This window comes from Alligator mississippiensis, chromosome 4, assembly GCF_030867095.1.
Source record: "Alligator mississippiensis isolate rAllMis1 chromosome 4, rAllMis1, whole genome shotgun sequence".
NCBI classification, from domain to species: Eukaryota; Metazoa; Chordata; order Crocodylia; family Alligatoridae; genus Alligator; species Alligator mississippiensis.
In genome coordinates this window covers 116494330-116521108 of record NC_081827.1, presented here as the reverse complement: position 1 = coordinate 116521108, position 26779 = coordinate 116494330, and the positions used below count along the sequence as shown (strand labels likewise).

The window sequence follows — 26779 nt, the reverse complement described above, 5'->3', positions numbered from 1 at the left end:
TACAACTGACAGAAGAGCAGTGTAGTTGGTTGATGTTGAACAAAAGGACTGTGCTTGCTTTTTTGTGCACAGTAGAAAAGGAAAGAATCGCAAAGATGAGGATGTCTGACACTGCACTAGACACCCCTGCCTGTAATATCAGGAAAAATATTTAGCTTTTTACCTTCTTCAGCTGAGTTTCCATTTTCAAACATTCCTCTTTTTTCTGCTCCAGTGCAATTTCTAATGTTTTGAGTCTGGAGTCTTTCTTCAGACCTGAGGAAGCCAAGGATGAAGCATGTTCCTTCAGATCCAGCAGAGAAGCCTAAAACAAGCAAGAAAAACAATTGCAAATGGATATATAATCATACATAGTAGCTATACTTCAGATTTCTCCTTTTGTTGTTGCTTTCCTCCCATCTGTAAACTCAGTATTCTGGCTCCCATTCTGGAGCAAGAGATCTGACTGGACACTGTTCATGGAGCTCATCTAAGGCAGTTTGCTTCATGTTTTCAAAATCAGGAACCAATCTAAGTTCCCTTAGAATGAATTGGCAATTACTGAGGATATCTTAAAATGGCATTGTAGCAATTAAAACAATAATGTCTAAATGCAAAGTTTTAAAAGGATTGAAGAAACATATACAACATTAAAAAGTGTTCAAAGAAAGTTGGTGGCCCCTAACCATTGAAACTTACTCCCCTGGCTACTTCCAATATTGTCCAAAATGTTGAATTTTTCATTCATTGGGATTCTCCCTTTTTTTTTTTTTACAACTTTTTTCTCTGCTTTCACACACACACTGTTGAGCAAATACACTTTTAGATGTGTGTGTATGGAGGGAAAGGGGAGTATTTGTACACACACATACAACTTTTTTGTATTGTTTTTGTTAAATACATTTTTTAAATTTAACCAGACTGAAGTTTTAAACCCCCAGATGAATGTAGGAAGTCTGTGTATCTTGATATAAACATGCTAATTTGGCTGCCTGGCTACAGGCATCATAAGGAAGAAGTTTATTTATTTACAATAAGATGCTAGAAAGGATAGAAATACTATTTACCTAAACTTGAAGAGGATATAGCAAATCTTTGTCTATATATCTTCTGCACCCACAAGTTTGATCAACCTCTTCTCTTCCCCCCAGACACTCAAAAAGAAAGCAGCATTCATCTTAAAACAAGCTGAGAAGATGCTATTGCATCACATGTCCCTGATCTGTACTACTTTTAGAGAAGTGATTCTTCACCTCTTTAGACTCAAGGCTCTCCTTGGAAAATGGCAGCTCTTAGTTTTCACTTGTTTTTTTTGATTACGGAGAAGTAACAGCAACTTTTCTGTTTAAAGAACTCAGAAAGATCAGAACAGGTCAGAATGTTTTAACACTAAGGCTTTTTATTTGAAATCTCTGAATTTATCATGTGAATCACGTTTATATACTTAACAGTGCTAACATGGCACCCTTGAAAGGATTTCAAGACAACCCAGAGTGCTATGACACCCTGGTTGAAAGAATCAGATCAACAGAATTTTCCTCTCTCTCTCATTCACTTCAGCATATCTAATATGCAGTAGGTCTGTTCCAAACATACTGAGCCCCAGATAAGTGCTCCCAATGACCACAGAACCAACTCACTTCAACAGCAATGCTAGTGATCAAACCACAGCAAAAACAGCAAAAATTAACCTCATGCTAAGCTATAACAAAGCTTCCTGAGACTTTTATGTTTGCAGTGCACCACACAGTAGATATGCAGTGCACAAATTTCTTGAAGAACCATGACTATAAAACACCTTCTTTTCTCTCTCTATCGCTCAGGATAAACAAATCTAACAATAGGACAGATTAGTTCTGGCATTAACCTCTTTCTCCGAGAGATCTCCTTGCAAGAGGCTGACTTTTTCTTTTAGGTCCTTAATATCTTTCTTGAAGTTGTCGATCTCCTCCTGTTTTTCTCGCTCATCCCGGTCCCGTTGCTCTTTCAGGCGCTCAATAGTCCGCTCCTGTCAAAAGAACACAATGTTCAGTGAAGAAAATCTTGTTGAGTCAGCTTACTTCTGTGATGACATCAGGTCCAATCTCTTCTTACTAGTTTTAGGGGAGAAAATATGTAGTTTTGCCATTTTCCTCTTGCATCTCTCCCTACCAGACCCCAGTAAGGATGAAAATATTTTGAAACCTCTTTGATTTTAGATATAACTTCTAGGCATCTTGTTACTGCAACTTCTCCGATCAATGATTTTTTAACAACACTAATATAGTATAACCATATTTAACCACCTTAGGGACAGAAACTACACATAAACCAGGATAAGTGATCAGAAACCAGGTAAAAAAATTAGCACAACAGAAATCGTGTGTTACGTGCACTGGCACATAAACCATTTTCAAAATGGCCAAAATCAGTTTATGATAAACCTGGATGAATGTAATATCAGACTTAACTGATTTAGGTTAAACCAGTTTATTGAACTTCTGTCCCAGATCCTCTCCAGATTCAAATTAAATCAGTCCCTTAGCATCCCCGGATGCATTGCACCGCTCCTCAAACCTCCCTTTGCAGGATGGGCTGGCTAGCCTTGGCCCAAGCTGTCTGATCCAGCCTAGCAGGGAGGACTGCTCTAGAGCCCCCTGGCTTCCGGCCTGAGCCACTGCAGGCATGTGGCTGCCTTTCCAGAATCAAAAGTGAATGTCTGTTCACTTGCTTATCAGTTCAATCTATTCAGCTTAGACTACCCTAAAAAGATTGAATTAATTCAGCTTCCGGCTTTTTGACTGTCTGTACTTAGACCTTCCCATTAACAGAAGCTTAGTCGCATCTGACAGCAAGGTACATCAGGCATTGTTTCTTTACTTATTCCAATTCTACTTTTTTTGAGCTGTTGCAATATATCTATAGCCCTTCAAACAGAAATACCTGTAATGTAAAAGTTGTGGAATGCAAAACTAGCATGGGAAAAAGCAAAAAAAAAAAATCTCTTTACATGAAGTATCAACAGATATTCACCAAGTTTGAAAGTGAGACCATTCTATATATAAAATAAGCCCTAATATCAGACAAACATAATATCAAAGCTTTGTCTTCACAGTCAGCCAGATTTAGGGAACCAATGTTCAAAACAGAATATATATGGTAGTTCCCTCAGTCACCAATCCCCTCAGAATTGGGCAAACATGAAAAATGCAGTCAGACAATAAGGTCATGAAGAAAGGAGACTACCATATCATTGTAACATTTGATTTAATTTTGAGAAACAAAAAAGATAGATTCTAGATAGGGAACTTAAAATCCCTTATAAAACACACAAGGAAAATTTTTTAAAAGAATAAAAGAATAAACAACACATCAGTCTAACTGGAAAAGTTACACCACTGACAGAATAAAAACAGCCTGAGCAAGATCCTATGCAAGTTTATATTAGGCTGGCAGAGTATATGGAGCAACTTTTTCTATTTTACAGTTATAAGACAGACCCAATGCACAGGATAGCATCTTGCAGCCCAAAACCACGCACACCACAACTTTATACCTAAGTCTCTTAACCCCCACCCCAAGAGTCCTATTTCTAGCAGACACACTGAGAACCATACTCAATGTCTTTATGCAAAACATGAGTCTGAGTGGCAGCACAGTGCTTGTCAGAATATCCTATGCTGACCCCTAGTGAAGTCCGTCTTTCCTTATAACTGCTATTCAAATCATCCTCTGACTTCTTGCAACAATTGCCAGAGAACAATGAACAACACAACTGCATTGTAAAAAGACTTCATCCATTATGTACAATTCAGAGAACAATGAACAACACAACGACATTGTAAAAAGACTTCATCCATTATGTACAATTCAAGGCTTTGCTGGAAAAGTTTGGATTTACACAGATGATTAGTCTAAGGGACTTTGGATTTAAAGGATTTATGCCCTTCAGACTCACTTTCTCTGCAAGTGCTTCTTCCAGTGTAGTCAAGGCAGTGTCAGTGTTGGTGGTGTCAGCCTGCAGGGATTTTACTCGATCCTTCAAACTGCTCATTTGTTTCTCCTTGTCTCTTAACTGTTCCTGGAGATTTTCAATCTTAAGAAAGGAAAGATAAGAAAAGTATGACTTAAGAGAATTTAACTGTGTACAAAGCTTTATAATGCATTTCTAAAAGAAATATACTGATATTAAAACATCAAACCTCTGCAGGTTCAGCTCTCTATATCAAAGGAAAACATGCCACAAGAAAAAAGCCACATGCAAGATTTTAGCTTTTGGGTGTCCATCACAAAATATGGTGAAACATGCAACTAAAAGTAGTATATATGAACTTTTTTTAAAACTGAAGGACAATTTAAGCACATTAGGTGAGACAGGAAGCAACGTTTTGAGTATCTAGGAAAGAGCTCTGAGAAAAAAATATAGCCTAAAAATATTTTCAAAATAGTATAAATAAAGGAAGGGAATTATCTACAGCTACAGTGTCAAACTCATCCAGCCCCACAGGCTGGATGAGTTGCACAGGGCTGTGTCATCTATCCCAAGCGGAAGCTGGTGGGCTCAGAAATTTGGCAGTAGCAGTAGAAGAAGCTGCAGCAATTAGCACTGCCACCACTTGCCCAGCTGGCCCTGTCAAGAGCCCACAGGCCAGATGACAAAAGGGCCGGGTCTTTGACATCCCTGATCTACAGTCTTGGAAGATGGTAGGAAAATGTGGAACAGACTGCAGATAAAAAAGGAACATTTAGGTTATATATTAACAAAAATATCACCAAAGCAACTGACTGCATGCAGAAACATCACTGCAGTTATTAAATATAACATCAGTGGGAATAATTTAGTGAATAGCTTTGAGTGCTCCAAACACTTTTCTGGACGCAAACAGGAGGCACTTGGATGCGAATTTACTTCAGGCAGAAAACAGTCTGCAACTTCCTTGAAATGGACACTATCCTCAGTATCCTGTTCCTTACTATATTTATACAATGTCCTTTACCCCATGAAATAGTTAAGGGAAAAAGCAGACAATCTAAGTATGGCCTCTGACAGAAGGTAGGGCACGGTGGCACCTTAGGAAGTTTATACACATGCTCTGGGACTGGAGATGGGGGGTGGAGGGTGCTTTAATCATAGCAGCACCGAGAGACACTCTAATTAAAGAGCCCGGAGCTTCACGTGTATCAGTGTCCCTGCACTGAGAAGAGGTGGTGGGGGTGCTTTAACTATAGCTCATTCAACAAGCTTTAGTTAAAGTGGCCCCACTGTTATTTTTCAGTGCAGGGACACGGATACCCATGATGCTGGAGTCTGCTGGAGTGCAGTAATTACCATGCTCCAGCAGACTCAATTAATCTAATCTGCTCTGACACACTGTAATTACAGTGTGTCAGAGCAGCCTCACTGCATGTGTATAAGTGCCCTTAGAGACAAACTGGTTCAGAGGCAAAGGCTCTCATTTGTCAGATGTTATAAATGGATTTGGAGAAAGAAACAGTTTAAGAGAGAGGAATTTAAATACAAAGGAAAAGGATAGGGGGAAGGGACACTGATGAAAGAGGCAAAAGGTGGGTTGAAAAGGTCAACAGGGAAAACCAAATTAGTTAACATGAGTGACACAGGAATAAACAAGTGGAGTTAAAAGCTATTCCAGGTAAGGGGGTAAGAATTCTTACTCTCTGCTGGGACCAAACTTAACACAACCCAGCCTGTGGATGATTTCTTGTTCTGCAATTTCGTATTCAATCTGTTTGGTTTTTTTTCTGTTTAAGGACAGCTACTCTGAGCTCAATGATGCACTGTCCAGGGAGCTTAAAGAGCTCTGCCATGGGTCTCTGTCTGTTTCTGGGTTTAACGTCAAATTGATGTCCACTCACTCTTTTATGTAAGAATTTCCCTGCCTGGCCGAGGTAAATGGCAGAGGGACAAGGTAGACAGCAGGTGATGGCCTATATTGCATTGGTAGAGGAGTGGGTAAATGAACCCCAGATATTCTGTGTGGTTTGGCTGAGTGATGATATGTTCAGTATTGATGACGAGACACAACTGGCATCTGGATTTACAGCTAGGACTGGTGGCTTGGTGAGAGTTGGACTTTGATAGTCTCTTAACATCTTTTGACCTGATAGACATTTTTTGACCTGAGATATACTGACCTGATTTTCTATAGATTTGTTGGAATATTTTTAATTGGTAGTGATTCAGAAAATACCTTTTCTTCAAATGGCAAGATCCACTAGCATAATTACATATAGTTCTGTGCACAAACACAATTGCATGTCTCAGGGAACTGAAAACTTTGGTAGCCTGTAAACAGTGTAACCAATTGATATAATCAAATCTGCAGAGGATTAGTATCCTGCGTTTTTTTTTAATTCTGTTTCTTTGCAGAAAGGACATATTTTCTACATAAATGGGCATATAACAGGAATGAAAGAAAGAGAAAACAGTAACATGCACGTACAGTATTTATGTTGTATAGTATGCATCTTCTTAAGACTTTCAAACTGGTAATTGTTTCACAGATATTTGCTTAACTAGACATCTCCCAAGGGGCTGTTTTGGTAGACTCAAATTCCATTAATTTTGTCAAAGGGGCTTGAATGCCTTACTATTAAAAATGGAAGGCAAGAAGTTGGCACTGATTATGGGAGCCTCATACAGACTAGTTTTTTATTAAAACACAAGGCTACTTACAGGTTACCCCTATGAAGATTTCCAAACTATTACATTTGCTTGCAAATGCATATGTACGCATATAGTACAGGTATGCACAAAGACTATATAGCAGAACACATACAAAAAATGCATACGGTGTCTACACTATCAGTTATAAACTGAAACAGTAAGGGAAAGATAGTTGGCAAGTAAAGTACTGAAAGAGTATACTTCTATATTTATATTGACAACATACATTTAAGAACAACACAAATCATGCCTAACACACATTAAATAGAGACAGAAACAAAGTTATAACAGGTAACAAGAGTGTGACCTGTTGAAAATAAAAGCATGAGAATCTTTGAAATTCTCCTTTCTTTAAATTGAAATATGTATGATGTCCTTATTCATATCTTCTTGTAGCACTAGTGGCACCTTGGGGTTAAACAGGATCATCCACAAAACAGAAATCTAACAGTTCTGAAAGAACAGTTTCTTTCTCTCTTGACATGCTCACACAGGTGCACCTATTTCTAAACTGAACCAGGTAATGTCTCATACAGTAGCATATGTGGCTGTTTTTGACTTGATGAGACTTCAGAGTTTCATCAGCTGTCTAGACAGACCAACTGTTTAGATAGCGAAGCAAGAAAATACACTACAAAGATGTGAGAACTATTCTTAGACTCCTGCTTACTTCTGGAAGGGAAATACTTGGCAGTAAATGCTCCAACAGGCTGGACAGAGAAGAAAGTGCACACAGATACCTTCTGCTCTGAGAAAGTAACTCCAAGAGAAGCACACCTAAACAACCAAACATGGACGCAAATCAATCAGCTGGCCAAGACTATGAACAGTTGAAAGAGATGTATACATTTATGTGACCAGAGTCATCTGATAGTTTTTGACTACTGTATTCCCTTCATTATAGCTGCATTTAAAAAGAGAGTGTCTAAGGTACATATTTAGTAGGGCTGTGTGCAACAGCACCATTTCATTTTGACTTCTGTTTTGCTGTTTCAATGGGACAGTGTTTCGTTTAGGGTTTCGTTTAATTTCAAAGCCACTGTTCTGTTTCATTTTGTTGAAACTGTTTTGCTGTTTCAATATTTTGCCCATAGGCTATAATGGGGAATCATTAAACTGCCTATAACTTTGTCATTTCTTGCCTGATTCAAATCAAAACAGTGGGGAGGGTAGCCCCTGCTGAGGCTATGAAGCCTGCCAAGTTTCAAGGAGATAGATGCAGGGGTTTCTGGGAAACTGCACCTCAAACTGTCCAGAGCAAAAACCGTGACACGTGTGACTGTGTGCATGCTAAGATGCAGTGGAGTGAAAACTGCAGGGATGGTTGCCCCTGCTGAGGCCATGATAGGTGCAGGGAGTTCTGGGAAATTACACCTCAAGCTGCTGACAAGCAAAACTCGTGACACGTGTGTGTGTGTGGGGCTGACAAGCAAAACTCGTGACGTACGTGCGCGCGCACGTGTGTGTGTGTGTGTGTGTGTGTGTGTGTGGCTGACAAGCAAAACTCGTGACATACGTGTGTGTGTGCGTGTGTGTGTGTGGCACAGCTGTTTTTCCATCCCTCCCCCAGAGCACTGGGATTGGAAGGGACCTCAGGGAGGATCACAGTCACCGGCCAGCTACATATGTCAATATCAGAGCCATCCTTCCCCTCTCTTCTCCCTCCCTCTCTTTACTTTCTGTTTCCCTGCAAGCAAGCCCAGCTTTGAAACTCAAAATGTTTTGAAACTTTCAAAATGTTTCAAGTACCCTCGTTTTGTTTCGAGGTTGTTTTGAAGCTTTTCATTTTGTTTCAATTTCGCTATTTCAAGCTCAAAACAGTGTCAAAACTAAACACCCGGCAAAATTTTGCACAGGCCTAATATTTGCTATAAACTTTGTATTTCTAAACAGAACGTCTACTCTGCATGTTTAGTTGAGCTGGTCCTGATGCCTTGGGTTAAAACAAGTATATTGAAGCATTCAAACCATATCAAAAGCTACTCAGCAAACAAAGAAAATGTGCAGAACACAGATCCACTTTCTGCAGAATCATATAATTGCTGTTCCACAATAAAAAAACAACTTGTCCTTAAACTAAAATTTAAGGAAAAAACAAGAATGGGCTTATGGGGAACAAACTGTCCCATTTCACATGCTCAGTATAGAAATATCAGTAAAATTTCCCTTATGAAATAGTCAGTGACATTCAGTAACCTGTACTTAAATTTCCCCAAAGCCTACACAGAAGTGACTCAAAACAGAGACAGAAGCTATAGGTTCTCCAATGCTGCACATACCCAAGAAAATCTGTGCAAAATACTCCTTGCTCTGGCCATACATTGGTAAATAATGAATATTCACTGCTACTTTCTACCTATTGTATCACAAGCAATGTAGTATGCTCCCTTCCTAAGGACTGAACATTGCTCCATTCCTCCTCATCCCATTAAAAAACCGAGCACCAAATTAACCAGATAACATGCAAAACCAAGCTAGGTATCTCGAACATGCTCCACACTTCCATGTCCCCAAGCAAACACAATTTTGCTTGGTTCTCCATACTCTTTAGGACAGGGGTGTCCAACCTTTCTGAATGTGGAGCTGGATCATAAGCTTTTTACCACCCAGTGGGCCAGCGAGCCATATTCATATTTTATCACCCAGCAGGCCGTATGTTGGACAAGCCTGAAATAACGCAAAGCTGGCATAAACCCCCACCTGTGCTCAGCTAGTGACAAACTACAGCAAATGATGTCCTGGACCAGCCATTCCAGCAGCTGGGCCCCTCCTCCTGCCTACTACGACCAACATTTGAAAGCAGCCCCAGAAGATATTTGCCAGCCGTGTTAAAATATGTGACCAAACCGATGTAGCTGGTGCTCTCATGCAGGCCAAGGGGCCACCTATGCCACTGCTTCCCCAGGCCTTGTCCACACCAGCAACACCGCTGCCCAAAGTCTTGGCAGTGCTTGGGCAGACACAGCTGGGGCCCAGCCAACGCATGAGACGGGGGACGGTGGAACTGCAGGAGCGAAGCCGGTTCCCATCCTGGCAGGGTCCCAGGGCGGCTTCTGGCAGGGGAAGGCCTCAGGGGAACACGGGCTGCTCTGCTCCTCTGCACTTCCCTGTGGCAAAGGCAAATGGCCCCAGGGAAGGAGAAGGCAGCCGCCGCAGCAGAAGAACAGTGCCTGGCCCAGCCGCAGTTAGTGACAATCCCCCCTCTCCCCTCGGGCAGCCCCAAAGCAGCACAGTCCCACGAGCTGGCACTGCCCGAGGGGGGCCAGAGTGAGGTGGCCGCTGCGCCACAGCCCCTCGCTCACCCACCCACACGGCCCTGCTCACCATGGTGCCTGGCTGCCCACGCACGCAGCCCTGGTGGTCTCAGCGCTCCGACACTGGATCCCGCCGCCTCGCCCCACAGAGGTCATGCCAGGACCCCCCTGCTGAGGCCCCCCCGGGGCTGCTCTCCCGACTGCTTGTGCTAGGCACTGCGCCCCGTTCTCACCCCACAGCCGCCGAGCCCACCAGGTCCTGGGAGGTGGGAGAGACGCCGGGGGCAAGGAGCTGAGCCGGAGACAACTAAAAGCGGGCGCTGTACTTAGCTCATCCCGTCAGGTGCAGCTGGGGCAGCCCCATGCCACGCAGCCCTCGGGGCGGCAGTGGGACCCGGCTCACATGACACAGGAGGTCATGCGAGCCCGGCCCCACGGGAGTGAGCAGCTCCCCTCCCCTCCTCCACCCACCTGTCCTGAGCAAGGGACCTCAGGCCACAGAAAATGACTTGGCGGGCTGCATGGCGGCCTGCGGGCCGTATGTTGGACAAGCCTGCTTTAGGAGATAGACAGACAGGAGTTTGCAGCAACAGTTTTTAACTGAACTAACAATCTTCCTCTGAAATGACCTCAACCTAAGAAATGTAAACTTCTACCCCATGATTTTCAGGCTGGAAAGAGAACAAATATAATCATTATTATATTATCACGGCCCCTTTATTCCCACTGTAAATCTGTATTTTCCAAGGGAAAGATAATTGCTGACACATGACTGGGAAAAACTAATGTTGACTGCAAAGGTAGATGCTAGAATCATCTACTCTACATACTTATTCCCTCACTGGGAAAGATTTATTGAAATATTTTATTTGGCTTTTTATCAACATTGTCTGTTGTCAGGCAGTATCACGTTTCAACCTGGTTGATTTATTCTCAGTTGTATGGAATATATTCTTTGGAGGCTCTAATCACTAGAGCAAAAATAGAAAAAGGCTTCCTTTGGGATTCTGTTGGAAGGGCAGGATGACCACTTTTGCTAACACCTGCCTCTGAAAATATCATGCAAAAACCATGGGGGAAAGCAGGAGTTTAATCCCCCCATTGTGGGGGAGGGGCAGCATGGGCACTAATAGGCTTTGCTCATGCACTCAGGGCCGTGCACTGAGGGCCATGCAGGCCAGACGCCAGTAGCCTGAGGGGAAGTGGGGGGTTAATTGCAGGCAGCAGCAGCAGAGGGACACCAATACGGTACCCCAAGCTGAGTCCTTCCAAGGAGTGGCCAGCTGGCATCAGGGAGAGGGAGGGGAGGAGAGATGTGACCTGGCTGCAGTGAGGGGGGGAATCTACTCATTGCTATCTCCCGTGGCGGCAGTGTGGCCTAGGCCAGTGCTGCCCCATGGGATGGTGTTCAGAGCCCAACATCTCCAGCCCCACATAGGGGGCCATGGTTTGCAGGCAGGCCGCAGCTGCAGCACAGGTCCCCTTCCCCCTCCCAGCAGTGGTGGAATGAACTATCACAGCAGGCACAGGTGAAGCACTTGTCATCTACTTATGGTAGCACTGGGCACTTGGGATGGGCTTCTGTGGGCTGGGGGCATGGGCAGCGGTAGGGGGAGGCAATGAATTATGGCATCCCAGTCCAGCCTGGTCCCACAGCCCAGGGGCCAAGACAGTGACTGGCCCATGGCAACCTGCCCCAAGTGCTCGGCACCACCATGAGCAGGCAGTGGGTGACAGGTGCCTCTCCCTGGGTTTAAACCCCTCCCCAATCATACTCAATGGCCTGCCAGGGCCTGGCCACTCCCCCCTCAGCTTAGTTCCCTCCAGATGAGTGCTCACTGTAGCGCCCCCCCAGTTTCTGGCCTGAGCCACTGCAGGCATGTGCCTGCATTTCCAGAGTCAAAAGTGAATATCTATTCACTTGCAAATTGGTTCAATCTATGCAAGTTAGACTAACCTGCAAAGACTGAATCAATTCAGGCTCCAGCTTTTGGAATGTCCGTCCCTAGCCTTGGAGTTTCAATAGGATTCAATAAGTTCCTTTTACTTTACATCCCAAGTTGTTGGTACTGAGCACTGTTATACCCCAGAGGTACTGGCACTTCAATTATAAACAAAAGTGATCCCTATATAGCGTATGCATCAGTTAAGTTTATAAAGTAATTTGGAATCCTTTGGGTTTTGAAGTATTAACTAAATGGAAGGTACCATTACGTGTACAATATCCAGTCTGCTTTATTTCTCTATTCTCAATTCCACAGACCTAGGTCAACCCCTGGAGACAGAGGTGGTCAACTGTTAAGTGTTATGAATAGTCATTGATAAAACAATGAAATGTTTGTTCAGTTCACGTCAATGACTCTGTCTAGGGCAGGGAAGTTGTATTTGAATTTTATCTACTTCCTGCAAAAGTAGGTCATAACACCAAGTTAACATTTTAAAGGAGTTACTGACTGCTACTTGAAAAAACACTATCTTAAAGTCAGAAACAGGAAGTCTGAAAGCATGAAAGACAGAGGAGAACTCTAACCAGGGGAACATCACATCTACATGATTAAAGCATCCAAAGCTTTTATTACACCCCGCCCCAACCCCCCCCCCCCAAAAAAAAAAAACAACCCAAAGAACAAAACCTGAGAAAGCACTGTATTTTTAGAAACCCTGGCTACTAAGCTTAACACTCGTGTTCTTTAAAAAGTAGTGGATGGGTCTTCTTCCTTCTGGCTATAAAAGAATATTGTTTCTCAAGACACTACTATCATCTCAAACTTCACCCCTTCTAGGAAATGCTTATTTGATATCTTTACAGTGCTTTGGAACTACACTGAAACTGAGAAACCCACTAGAGGAAGAGGTTTGCGTGCGGGCCGGGAGCGGTCTGAGGCCCTTTTTTCGCGCAGCAGGCTGTGGCCAGCAGCCCGGACACGCCGGGTCGGGGAAGGCAGGCGGCACACTAGAATTAGGCACAGACGCTTAATGGTTGATTTAAGATTGTTTACTTACACCGTAGATGGTCGCGGTGCAGGCGGGAAAACTTCCAGGAAAACTTCACTTAAGTCCCAGTTTAAGGACTTGGACAGAGCTCTGGATTCACTCACATGAAGTTTGCTAGGCTCTGTGGAACTTTGCGCGCAGGGAAGAGTACGTCGAGGGATTAGGCGGTGACGGGGAGAGGCGAGAGGCTGATCAGACCCCTGTAGCCTTCTTGAAATTCACGCTGGGTCCAATAGGCTCCGCAGCGCTTAGAGATCTTCACGAGATGTGAAGTCTCCTTCTCCTGATGTTCGTGGAGTCCTCCAACTTGGGCAGAAACCACTCAAGCCTCTTATACGGCTAGCAAGCCAATCGCTAGCCACCACGTAGGAATAATTTAGAACTGACCAATAGTGGGGAACGAATTTGAATACAAATGGCGGGAACTCCTTGCAACGTGCATTTCTGTGTTGCAACGAAGAAATGCACCCTGCAAAGAAAGCTACAAGTGGCGGGAAATAATTCAGCAGTGCCGAAGCACACACAAACAAAAATCACGCACTTGGCTTGTGACAGTTTGTACTGCCTCTATCCAGCATGTTACTCTGTAACTGTTTGAAAGAGAGAGAGAGAATTTTGAGGGTGTAGCTAGAAGGAGGAAGGTTTAAAGCAGGAATGCAGCGATATACCAAATCCAATACATAATGAGTTGCTATAGCTTGGCTATTCAGGTAAAATTCCATGAAACAATTGAAAGCATAACAAAATCTTATATAATCACAAGCAGGGGTTTTTTTGGAAACTGCTTCAAAACTAGCATACAATATTTTTACTCAAAATTAGCTAGGCATTTTTAGCTACACAGTTTATAATTAGGGGTTTACTTAACTCGCAGAAAGACAAAACAATTATCATGGCTTGGTCGCAGCATGAAGAACTGATTTTGAGGGCATTTTCCAATGGCCCTGCCCCTTGCCACTGATTGGTGGAGACACACATACCATATAATTTAATAGTAAATTCCACAGAAAGTAAAATATATCATATAATTTGTATCATATATTCTTATATTTAAATGTTACATTTAAATCTACATTTAAATATATAGTAAATATAGATTGAGGTTCGACATGAATTGCAACGTATATAATCATATTTTATTATTGTATGTAGCGTTCTACAAAAAGTTTAGAAATACTAATAAATGCTAACCTTAATAGAAACATTTTCACTTCACCAACTGGCATTTTCACTTAGTACAGGGGTTGTCAACCAGGAGTACACATACCCCTGGGGGTACTTGGGAAGGCCTTAGGGGGTACACATGGGTGGGTAGGGTCGGAGCGCTGGGAGCAGGGCCGGGGCAGCGGTGCCCATCTGCAGGCTGCACAGGTGCCACCCGGAGGGGAAGCTTGCACACCATCCACCACCCCGCACCACTGCTCCGTGTTCAGCCGTGCACCCCTCCCCCTCGCTCAGTGTCTGGCTGTGCCACCACCCCTTCCCCCTGCTCCAGGTCCATCCGCCACTCATTAAAAAAGGTTGAAAACTCCTAACTTAGTATGTCACTAGTGGACAGTAACTTTCAATCACGTGATCTATGGCTGTAGTGATTGTTGCATTGCCTTTGATTTGAGGTAAGCATTGAGACATTCTAAAACAGCATATTATCTGAATAATATGCTGGAGTTTTTTAGGTTGATTTCACGGGAAATCATGGTCAAAGTAATATTTCCTGGCAATCACAAACAACGCTGATTTTTGCAGTTTCCATGAAAACCGTGAACCTGGTAATTAAGTAGACTCCTACTTTTAAGTAAGTGACAGGAAAAGAAGCTCTGATAGAAATTTCTATAGAAAAGCACCTTATTCTCAGAACATGAGCCACAGACCTGTATATTGCTGTTACTGCAAAGAAAATGTTCACAGACCAAAGAGAAGTATAAGCAAAAGGAAATTGAGCAATTACACAGATGAAATAGATAAGTATACAATTCATGTCTGATTCTTGAAGCTAACTTCACCTTCATGCCTGTGTCACAAAACTGCCTCCCACAACTTGAGAAGGGAGGAAGAGGAGCTGCTACATCAAAGTTTAGTTTAATAACCTCTTCAGATAGTTGATTATTTTGAGCCTTTGGTTTTGCAGCTAACAGACAATTGGTACTGATCCAACTGCCATTCTCTTCTCTGCATCTCTTCACAGATGAGGATGCTCTGCAAGCAGAATCCTGTCAAGTTGCAGAACAGTTCACTTAAGTTTACAAAATCCCTCCCAAAGGAGGTTTTTCCACACCCTCCCCCTGCTTCCTTCCTGAACTCCTTTCCTATGCATACTTATCACGCTCTGTTCATGTGTACTTGTTGACACCTGATTACAACTCCAGAGACTGAAACAACTGGAGCGATACCAAGTTCTGTATCCAATGTGATATCTCTCATTCTAAAGTGAATTTAGAAAATAAAGTATATTCCCCTCTCAACTCTTGGTTTCTATTGCCAGACAATTTCATTGTGGAATTTTAAAACTATATTCTCTGGACTCCATCATCACAACTGCAATCTTCCTGACTAGTATTTCTATCAAAACAATTTAACACAGATTTCCTCAACCAGATGTATTATTTTTAGGATATTCACACTGAGAGGCATTTCTTTCTCAATAGGATCTAGTGAGAACACTAGCCAGTGACCAGGGAGCCTGCAAACAGGGTAAGCAGCTTGTAGGCAGTTTGTGGGCCAGTTTATGGATAGTAGCATAGCCTATTACTATACAGTGGTGGGGACACCTCACACCCTGCGGCTTCCCACCTCAGCCCCAGGTGGCGCTCCCTCCCTTTGCACCACTGAGGTCTCCACCCAGATGGAACCTATGGTTCCAAACTCCACCCAGATGGAGCCCCTGGCTCCGGGCTACGGGGGCTGCCTGCCACAGCTGCCACCAACTAGGAATGGGAGCAAGGTCACCCCCAACTGTGGGGTATGCTCCTTAGCAGGGCCATCAGGGGGTGGGGGGGGCATTCGGGGTGACCGTCCTGGGCCCTGTGGTTAGTGTTGCATAGGCCCCACCGCCACTGAGCGCCCACCTGGAGGCTGCTTGGAAGACAGTCGTCTTGGGTCCCAGGACATGCAATACCAGGGTCACTTCTCCCTTGGAACTGAGCAATGGGTCCACATCTCTCACACCACCAGCAGAGACATCAGCAGAAACACCAGCTCTGGATGAGGGGAAGCAGCTAGCTACCACTCCTAAGAAGAGATACAGGGTGGTTGTGGTGGGCAACTTCTTCCTGACAGGGACAGAAGGAGCAATCTGCTGCCCTGACCCCTGGCCTGTGAGGTCTGCTGCCTCCCAGGGGCCTGTATCTAGGATGTGGCACAGAGGATTCCTAAATTTTTCCGGCCCTCTGACCACTATCCCATGCTCCTCATCCATGTGGGCATGAATAACACGGCTCAGAGCAATCCTGGCCAGGTCATGAGTAATCACAGGGCTCTGGGGGGCTGGGCTTAAGGGGCTGGGGCACAGGTAGTTTTCTCCTCCATCCTCCTGGTTGCGAGCGGTGGGCCTAGGCGAGACAGATGCATCAAAGAGGTGAACTGAAGGCTCTGGCAATGCTGCTATTGAGAGGGTTTTGGCTTCCTTGACCACCTCATGCACTTGAGAGACCGAGGCCTTCTGGGAAGGGATGGTATCCACCTCACACTGAAGGGGAAGGCTCTTTTCTTGGCCAGGATGGCGGACCTCCTTGACAGAGCTTTAAACTGAGATTGCTAGAAGATGGAGGGACGAAAAGCGGAGCAAGCCCAGGGGCCAACAAACAAACAACAATTACAACAGGAGAAGACAGAAAGCACACTACAGCACAAGCTGAGGGAATCCTTAATGGACTGGCTGACACCAACATCCTGAGGGATAGACAGCACAGGTTTGTTGCAGATAGGTCTTGCTTGACCAATCTCATTTCCTTCTATGACCAGGTGACCCATCACCTGGACAAGGGAGAAGAAATTGATGTCATATATCTTGACTTCAAAAAAGCCTTCTATCTGGTATCCCATGATCACCTTGGTGAAACTGGCCAGTTGTGGCCTTGGGTCCACCACGATCTGCTGGCTGGGAAATTGGCTCCGTGGTCAGACCCAGAGGGTAGTAACTAACGGAAGTCAATCATCATAGTGCCCTGTGACCAGTGGGGTCCCCCAAGGTTCTGTCCTTGGACCCATACTGTTCAACATCTTCATTAATGATGTGGACATTGGAGTCAGAAGCAGACTGGCCAAGTTTGCCGATGACACCAAACTTTGGGGCAAAGCATCCACACCAGAAGACAGGAGGGCGATCCAGGCTGACCTGGACAGGCTCAGCAAATGGGTGGATGAGAACCTGATGGTGTTTAACACTGAAAAATGCAAAGTTCTCCACCTTGGGAGGAAAAACCTGCAGCATCCTTATAGGCTTGGCAGTGCTACACTGGCTAGCACTACGGAAGAAAGAGACTTGGGGGGGTCATCATTGATCACAAGATGAACATGAGCCTGCAATGTGATGCTGCGGCTAGTAAAGCGACCAAAATGCTGGCTTGCATCCATAGATGCTTCTCAAGCAAATCCCGGGACGTCATTCTCCCCTTGTACTCGGTCTTGGTGAGGCCACTGCTGGAGTACTGCATCCAGTTTTGGGCTCCAAATTCAAAAAGAATGTGGAGAAGCTTGAGAGAGTTCAGAGAAGAGCCACGCACATGATCAGAGGTCAGGAAAAGAGACCTTACGACAACAGGCTGAGAGCCATGGGGCTCTTTAGCCTGGAAAAGCACAGGCTCAGGGGTGATCTGATGGCCACCTATAAGTTTATCAGGGGTGACCACCAGTATCTGGGGGAACGTTTGTTCACCAAAGCGCCCCAAGGGATGACGAGGTCGAACGGTTACAAACTACTACAAGACCGTTTCAGGCTGGACATAAGAAAGAATTTCTTTACTGTCCGAGCCCCCAAGGTCTGGAATAGCCTGCCATCGGAGGTGGTTCAAGCACCTACACTGAACACTTTCAAGAGTAAATTGGATGCTTATCTGGCTGGGATCCTATGACCCCAGCTGACTTCCTGCCCTTCGGGCAGGGGGCTGGACTCAATGATCTTTTGAGGTCCCTTCCAGCCCTAATATCTATGAAATCTATGGAATGGAGCTCCCTCAATGTGACAGGAACCTGAGGACATCCAGCGGAGGGCTCAACTGCTTGTAAACAAATGCCAGGAGCATGGGGAACAAACAGGAGGAACTGGCCCTCCTGCTTTCCAGCAGGGACTACAATATCATAGGGATAACAGGGACCTGGTGGGACTCTACCCACAATTGGATCATAGCTATAGATGGCTACACCCTGCATAGGAGGGATTGCATAGGAAAAAAGGGTGGAGGTGTAGTTCCATATGTAAAGGAGCACTACACATCCTTGGAAGCCAAAACTGGTACTAAAGAAGGGCGACTTGAGACCCTATGGGTCAAGATACGGTGTGGGTGTGGGAGGGGGGTTGGGACACGGTGAAAGGGACTTAACTGTAGGAATATATAACAGACCTTTGAATCAAGATGAGGACCTAGATCTGGAATTCTCCAGGGAACTGGAAGAGGCTGCGAGAGTATAGGATACGGTCGTCATGGGTGACTTTAACTACCCAGACATCTACTGGGAACAATACTCAGCCAGATCTCACTGGTCACATAGATTCCTGACTTATACTGACAAGCTCTACTTGTCTCAGGAAGTATCTGGGTTGACCAGAGGAAATACCCTTCTAGATTTAGTTTTGGCCAAAGGGGACAATCTGGTAAGTGATCTGAAGACAGAGGTGTCTCAGCCGGGCTGAACCGACTCGAGGTGATTCAGAATTTACCCGTTCGTCGGGGGGGCTGGTGAATAGAGAGGCTGACAAGCTTAATGGTTGCAAAAAACTTTACTTACGTCGCGGGTGGCTGCGACGGAAACGGTTCGGTCGTCTGGACAACAATGTGAGTTGCTCCAGCTGGTGAGGCCAATGCCAGTAAACTCGTCCGTAATTCAAGCCGGTGGGAAAAGGGTACGTCTGGGACTGCATTCGGCGACGAGAAGAAGGATCGATAGGTGATCAGTCTATCGATCAGCTAGCCGCAAGTCGGATCTCTAAGAGGCACTCTGCAGCGTGCTCAAAGTTCTTCGACTTGGGCGGAAGTCGCGCTAGTTTTTTAACGGCCAGCAAGCCAATTACCGGCCGCCACGTGTGAATAATTTAGCACTAGCCAATTGCGGGGCACGAATTTACATCCGAATGGCGGGAACTCTTTGCACCGTACACCCCCGTGCTGCAAAGAGAAAATGCATCCTGCAAAAGCAGCTGCAAAAGTGGCGGGAACACTCTCCTGCATGCGGGTTCTTTATGCAACAAAAACCCTCGCTGTGCAAGAGGCTCCCAGGTGTCAAGAAAATTCCATAGTGCCGAGGCACCAAACTCATTGGGTTATGACAAGAGGGTTAACCTAGGTGACAGTGACCACAACGCTATCACTTTCACTGTCCGTCATAGGGCTGGGAAATCTGTCAGTAAGGTACAAATTCTGGACTTTAAAAAAGCTGACTTCAATAAGCTAAGGGCTTTAGTGAGTAATGCCCTACAAGATCATAGATGGCAGGGAAAGAGTGTGTTTGAAGAGTGGTCATTCCTCAAGGACACGATCCTCAGTGCACAGAAGTTGTCCATACCTGTATACAAAACAGGTGGCATAGGGGCTGGGAGGCCATCTTGGCTTAATAGGGAAGTTGCACGTCTTCTGAAAAAGAAAAGGGAGGCTTACCAACAATGGAAGCTAGGAATAGACCCCAAGAACTACATAAGATTGGCCCATACCTGTAGGGGACAGATCAGAAAAGCAAAGACAGTGACAAAATTCAGGTTAGCAACTGAAATCAAGGACAATAAGAAGTCCTTCTATAGGCACTTAGGTAACAGGAGGAAAACCAGTGGAAACATGGGATCACTGCTCAATGCATTTGGACATCTGATCACTGACACCAAGGACAAAACTGAACTCCTGAACGAGTACTTCACATTTGTATTCCACCAGTCTAAGAGTTATAGCCTACTGAATGCAAATGTGACACAGAAGAATCACAGTAGGGATGATCACCTACCAACAGTCAATGTATAGCTGGTGAAAGAAGAGCTAGAGAGGCTGGATATCTATAAATCAGCAGGACTGGATGAACTCCATCCGAGAATGCTGAACAAACTATGTGAAGTCATTGCAGGACCACTGGCAAACCTCTCTGAGAATTCGTGGTGCTCAGGAAAAGTTCTAGAAGACTAGAAGAGGGCCAATCTTATGCCCATCTTCAAGAAGGGCAGAAAAGAGGGCCCAAGGAACTACAGGCTGATCAGCCTGACCTCAATCCCAGGAAAAATCCTTAATCCCAGGAAACATTTCTCAAGGAGTCTATATGCGATAAACTAGTAGAGGCAAAATGCTGAACGACAGCCAGCATGGCTTTGAACCAGATAGGTCATGTCTGACTAACCTCATCTCCTTCTATGATGAGGTTACTCACCACCTGGGTAAGAGAGATGAGGTCAACATCATTTACTTAGACTTTAGGAAGGCCTTTGACTTGGTGTCCCATGACGCTCTCCAGGTAAAACTAGGGGACTGTGGGCTCAACAATTCAACCATCAGATGGGTGGGAAACTGGCTGTGGAGTCAGAGCCAGAGAGTACTAATAGACAGATCTGTGTCCAGGGCCATCCCTGGGGGGTGGGCAAATCAGGAAGACTGCCCCAGGCCCTGCGCTTTGGGGGGCCCCATGGAGCCCAGCCAGCTCCTGTCCAGCCACTCACCAACACCCCCTTCCCACCACCACTGCTGTCCATGTCCTGCACAGACTGATTTGCCTCAGGCCCCACACCCTGCTATGGTTGTCTCTGACTGCTAACCTGGTGGAAGGTAGTCAGTGGGGTCCCCCAGGGCTCAGTACTTGAACCAATGCTTTTCAAAATCTTCATCAATGATCCTGCATGCGGGGGTGAAAAGCACATTGGCAAAGTTTGCTGATGACACTAAGCTGTGTTGAAGTACATCCATGCATCAGGGTAGGCTGATGATCCAGGTAGACCTAGACAGATTAGTTAAATGAGAGGACCAGAACCAGTTGCTGTTCAACACCGGAAAGCGGAAAGCGTGCCATCTAGAGAGGGAAAAATCCACAACAAACTTAGAGGATCAGTGGTGCTACACTAGCTAGCACATCAGAAAGGGACCTGGGGGTCATAGCTGAACATAAAATGAATACAAGCCACCAGTGTGATGCTACATTTAGCAGAGCAAACAATATGCTGGCATGCATCAACTGATACATCACAAGCAAAACTAAGGAAGTTATACTCCCATTCTACTTGGCACTGGTGAGGCCGCAGCTGGACTACTGCATTCAATTCTAGGTGCTACACTTCAAGAAGGATGTGGAGAAGCTTGAGAGTCCAGAGAAGAGCCACTCATATGATTAGAGGCCTGAAGCAAGCCATATGAGGAAAGGCTGACAGATATGGGACTGTTCAGGCTAGAAAAGAGAAGACTTTGGGGGGGGGGGGTGTTGGTGGCAGCTTACAAATGTATCAGGGGACAACATCAGGGGCTAGGTGAACAACTATTCTTCAAAGCACCCCAGGGGGAAAAACAGGAGCAATGGTCATAAACTCCTAGAAGAAGGTTTCAGACTGGATAAGGAAAAACTTCTTCACAGTTCGTGTGACCATACTCTGGAATAGACTCCCAACAGGGGTGGTGCAAGCACCTACCCTGGAGATGTTTAAAAGGATACTGGATGCACACTTTGCTGTGGTTATTTGACCCCAGCAGTCTTTCCTGCCCAGAGCAGGGGGGCTGGACCCGATGATCTCTTGAGGTCCCTTCCAGCCCTAAACTTCTGTGAATCTAAGTGGCCTTTAGTATATTGCAACCACTGCCACAAAAGAGATGAGATCTCAGCACAGGGAATTCAATTCTCATCAGTTCCATGAACTGAAATGCAGTAATTTCAGGGCACTAATCTGAATCCCACTGAGTCTTGTCCCAGTGCCTCATAAGCAATTTTCATAGCATTTTCTTGGAATACTTACAAGTTAGTAATGAGCAAAATACTTAGCAAAGGTTCATATTAGCTGTGAAACAAACTTCATTCTGACAAAGTTCAGCCATAGGGACTGGCACAATTCTCTTGAACCTGAAGAAGTGTATAAATGGCTTATATCCTGAAGGATGAAGATTTAATTTGAACCTATAGTATCTTATGCAACTGGGAATGTTCTTGCACATATAAAAATTCATTTTCTAAGTATTTAATAAGATCTTTGCTTTAATAATACCTTGAAACACTTAATTCCATAGGTTAATTTTGCAATAAATAAAAAAGTAGTTGCTTTTCCTGTTAACAGTTTTTCCTCTACATTTTGCTGAGTGACCATTTGTTTTTATGCTGGGAGAACAGGCTTACTTTCTACCATTTATTGACCTGAGTTGATCAGTTGTCAGCAGACTCAAACTTGGTTGTCCATCAAAAAAAACTGCTCAGCCCAATTTGAGCCACAGTCTCATTCTATTAATTAAATTAAAATAAAATGCTGTTATAACTGGTTAGAAACATTTCTCTGCATTCTGCTTGTCTGGAATGCTGTACCAAAATATCCCAAATTTACTGTTAAAATTAGATGTTCAGTTTTTGTTCTGCTTTCATATACATTAAAACGCCACAGATACTGACAAGCAAAACTAATATTACATATTTTACATTCTAATTTTGGTTTATATTCATTTGGTTTAAAATCCTGATCTAATTCCACAGAACAGTGCTATATTAAATCCTGTGTCTGCTGATGCTATTAAGTGCTCCCAGAGGCCATGTCCTCAAAAGTTTCATTCCTGGCACCCATTCAAGCCAATGGAGAATAGCCTGTAGAGGCTAAAAAGTAGCTACATTAGGAATATTCACTGATCTTGTATCAAGTGTTGATATGTGCTCTGCTGAAATATGTGCAATGGCTTGTTTTGGATAAAGCTCACTGCAGGAAAAATGCAAGAAATGCAATTTGTTCTCTCTACTTGGCCTTCCCCAAGTTCTCCAAATAAAGAAGACCAGAATATCTCAGAGCAGACGATCCTCCTATCTTGTGGAAGTATAATTCAGAAAGAAAAGCCTGAAAAAAGTTATAGGTAGCTCAGAGATTTCATGTTCTGTTTTGTTCAAAGCACAGTGACACTGAGATGTTCAAAAGATGTTCCAAGAATGGCATTATAAAATTACTGAAACTGCATATTTAAGTGTCATAGGAAAAAGTCCCATTAGGCTGTGATTAATATTATTCATTTGGAGAAACTCATAGAATAGCATTTAGAGTATTTATCATCATGGAAACACACATGATTCCATATCAACATCTGGCCCTGTGCAGACAGGAATGGTATTGCTTTTTTCCTACCTTACTTTTTTGACAGCACTCACCATTCAGAAGGTGAATATTGCTCTACAAACAAGTAGCTAATTAAATACTACAACTTGGATATGCAAGTACTATACCCCTCTATATTGCCTCTCTCATTGTAACAGAGAAAGTACCAAAAACAGACTGGAGGGAGGAAAATTTGAGTTCGCTGAAGGACGTATATAGATGAGACAAGAAATCAAAAAACCAATAAAGAGGCCAAATATAGAATGCTAGATAGTGGAACAGAACGGGAACACAGAATGCTGTTGGCAAATTAAACTTCCATCTACGTTATCATCGAGAATCAGTCAGCCAGAAAGTTGTACAATTTTAACAGATTCTAAATGAGGTTCAGATTCAAACATTCAATTATATTTTCCAAGTCAGTGATTTATTACAACAATAAGAAATTTACAGTAAAACAAAAACATATTAAACCACAGGGGAATGTCCTAGGGAGGAGGAAAAATACTAATCCCACTTCAGGGCATGCCCAAAAAACTGCTATTGTCCTGTTTCATTATATACATGAAGAACATGTGGAAGAACAAAAACATACAGTGGAGAAAGGAGGAGCCACATAGTCAGGTCTTTTGTAAATGATGAACTCTGGTGAACACGTTTCATGTGAACTATTCAATTATTGCTACTATTATGGGGTCATTTGAAAACATGCCAGAAGCTGGGGGAAAAGAGGACCTTTACAGAAAACTTAATTTGTGTATTCTGCTTCCAAGAATGGATGAATTTGGGAACATGCATTAGATTTGAATGTATTTGTTAACCAAATGAATTCCCCAAATCACCACTTTGAATCCTTGCATGCAAATACAAGGCACAGTATTCAAGACACCCAAAACGCCCTATAGCATACCACAGGTAAAAGCTGGAGAAACGAAGGCACTGCAACAGGGAAGTGGTTAGTTAATGTATGCTCAGATGATCTTGAGAAGATATTCTTAGGAAGGAAAAACTACAAATGAAGGCAAAATAACCCCAGAGTTTTTTTCTTAACACCAAAATTTGGGGATGAGTATGAACCAGAACAGACGAACAAAATCCTCTAGCCAAGAACTTCTGGTTTCTAGTACCAGGAGGACACCTCAGTTGACACCTGCAGTTTTATCTAAGGCCAACATCCCAATTCCTCAGCGGAAGGCAAAACCCCCACCCCAAACCATACAATCAAAAAAGTAGTAGCATTCATGAGGGGAAAACAATTTCTTCCTAGCCCTAGCTCATAACCAACAAAGCCCTGACATAGGATTACAATGTACCCAAGAAATACTTACGACACTATTACTAATATTGGAAAGCAATCATCAACCCAATTTTCCCTATAATCAAAATATGTGAATGTATAATACAGTGTGCCAACTTGGACTTTGGAGCCTTGTGTACAAACTCAGTTGTCCAGGAAAGATTCTGCCTTGAGACACATTTCATGATAATGTGTGCGCCTAATCTATCCAATCCTTTCTTTTTGGCAAGAGATGTCAAACAAAAATACATCTCACAGCAGATCATGTTTATGTTGTTTTAATGCAGGGCTCCTCAGCAAGGCAACCCAAAACCTTAATGAGGATGTTTAAATCAACTTTCAAACTTAAGGCAAGTTGTTCAACCTCTCCAGACTGCAGACTTCATCTAAGATTGACTACAAACAATACAGGAACTTGTGTAGGCTGATGATAAGTGCTGGTGACCTACTCTAGGAAAGATCTTCAGCTGTTGGTAGATTATTTTACTGCCTCTGCAACCAACTCTGGAGCAGCCATCAGTTAAGGAAAAGAGTTGTTGCATCAGCCAGTCCCTGGAATAAAGTATGGCATCTCTTCCAAATTCATCTGCAGAAGAGAACTTCTGGTAATTCTTGAGTTCACTTAATTCGGAAGCATTGTGAACAATTATAACAACAGTGATGTGGAGGTAGTCTTGCATGCAGGAAGTCTGCGTGGGCTTTGGCAGGCTTATAAAATGAGTACGGAATCAGCCAAGATCAAACCCTCTCCATCAAATAAAAGGTGTATAAAGTAAAGGTGTGCAAAGTGGGCAGTATTCAATTCAGATTAGGCATGATTCGGAGGACAGCGATTCAATTTGCTGATTCAGATCGCTGTCCCAATTCGATTCAGCCAAATCTGAATCTGAAGACTTGATTCTGATTCCGAGAACCAGTGATTTGGCCATAGACATAGCTTTATGTTTTTTCTACGTACCTCGAGGTACCAGGCATGGCTCGCAAATGCTGAGATGATGGGCCGGATGGAGCATCCTACAGGAGTTGGGGTTGGAGGGGGGTCTCCCACACCCATGGCGGCAGACCCAGAAGTAGACCAAAGGTACTTCCAGTCCACTTCTGGGACTGCCGCCAAGCGCGCAGGGGACTCCCCCACACTCCCATAGGATGCTCAATCCGCCCCATTATCTCAGCGATCACAAGTCATGCCTGGTACCTTGGGGTACGTAAAAAAACCCTATAAAGCTGTGTCTATGGCCAAATTGTCGAAACTCTCCGAATTGATTTGGAGAGATTAAAGGGTCTCCTAATTCAATTTGGATCCAGAGATTCGGCTGCCGAATTGGGCCGAATCTCCTCCAAATCAAATCAGCAACTGAAGCTTCACACCGCCCTAGTATAAAGCTCTTGTGCTACTGTACAGATGTCAGTCTTGGCCATCACACAGAAAGCATATATGTCAAGTAGAGATGTTCCAGTGCAGTTCTGAACCCTATTCTGGGTGAAGTGATATACACTGACCAGTGACAAACTCCCACAGAGAGCTGACTGCATGTCCACTGAGTCACTACTAATGAAGACCCAGCTATAGTCAATTGAAATACAGGAAGCAAAAGAGCAGTTGCCCAAGAAACTGTTTCAAGAATATCCTAAAGGCAACCGACCAAGCTAACTCTTCTGAATTTTCACCATTTTTCTAATCCCTCAGTATGCGAGGCAATAAAAAATGCAAAATAATTTGCCTGGCAACCTTTATGCCTCTATTAGGCAGTTCCAGAATGCATTAACTGCCCATTTTTGGACATCTTACAACAAATATACATTGACTGGAACAAAAGAAAATGAGTTTCACTATATTAATATGAATCTTAATATAAATCTAAGGCTTATCTTTAAAACACACAAAACACTCATACTTTTCTGTTAAATATTTCAAAATCCATAGAGTATTTTTTATTTGGGCTTCTTTTCCAGGTGACTTTTTAAAAATCCTAGCTGGTGATGAGTAAGGTTACCTACCTTACAGAAAACAATATTTTTCAAGACGTATTGCCATACAGATTCCATTATTGGCTTGGATTCTTTTTGCTTAGGAAAGTATGTTGGAACTGGGATTGCACTCTAGGAAGCCTTACACTTATTCTGCTTACGAACATAAAAAG

The 26779-nt window shown here is 43.8% G+C and overlaps 1 protein-coding gene across 9 annotated transcripts in view; it reads right to left on the bottom strand.

Moving 5' to 3' along the window:
• Positions 1 to 26779, bottom strand: part of ERC1 (ELKS/RAB6-interacting/CAST family member 1) — a 490045-nt gene that overhangs the window by 295749 nt on the left and 167517 nt on the right. For all 9 annotated transcript variants that reach the window (XM_059726510.1, XM_059726512.1, XM_059726507.1 and 6 more), the window contains 3 exons: positions 3917 to 4054; positions 1847 to 1987; positions 164 to 304 (listed from right to left, as the gene is read on the bottom strand). In XM_059726510.1, the coding sequence (XP_059582493.1) occupies positions 164 to 304; positions 1847 to 1987; positions 3917 to 4054 (420 nt within the window). The remainder of the gene's footprint in view (positions 1 to 163; positions 305 to 1846; positions 1988 to 3916; positions 4055 to 26779) is intronic.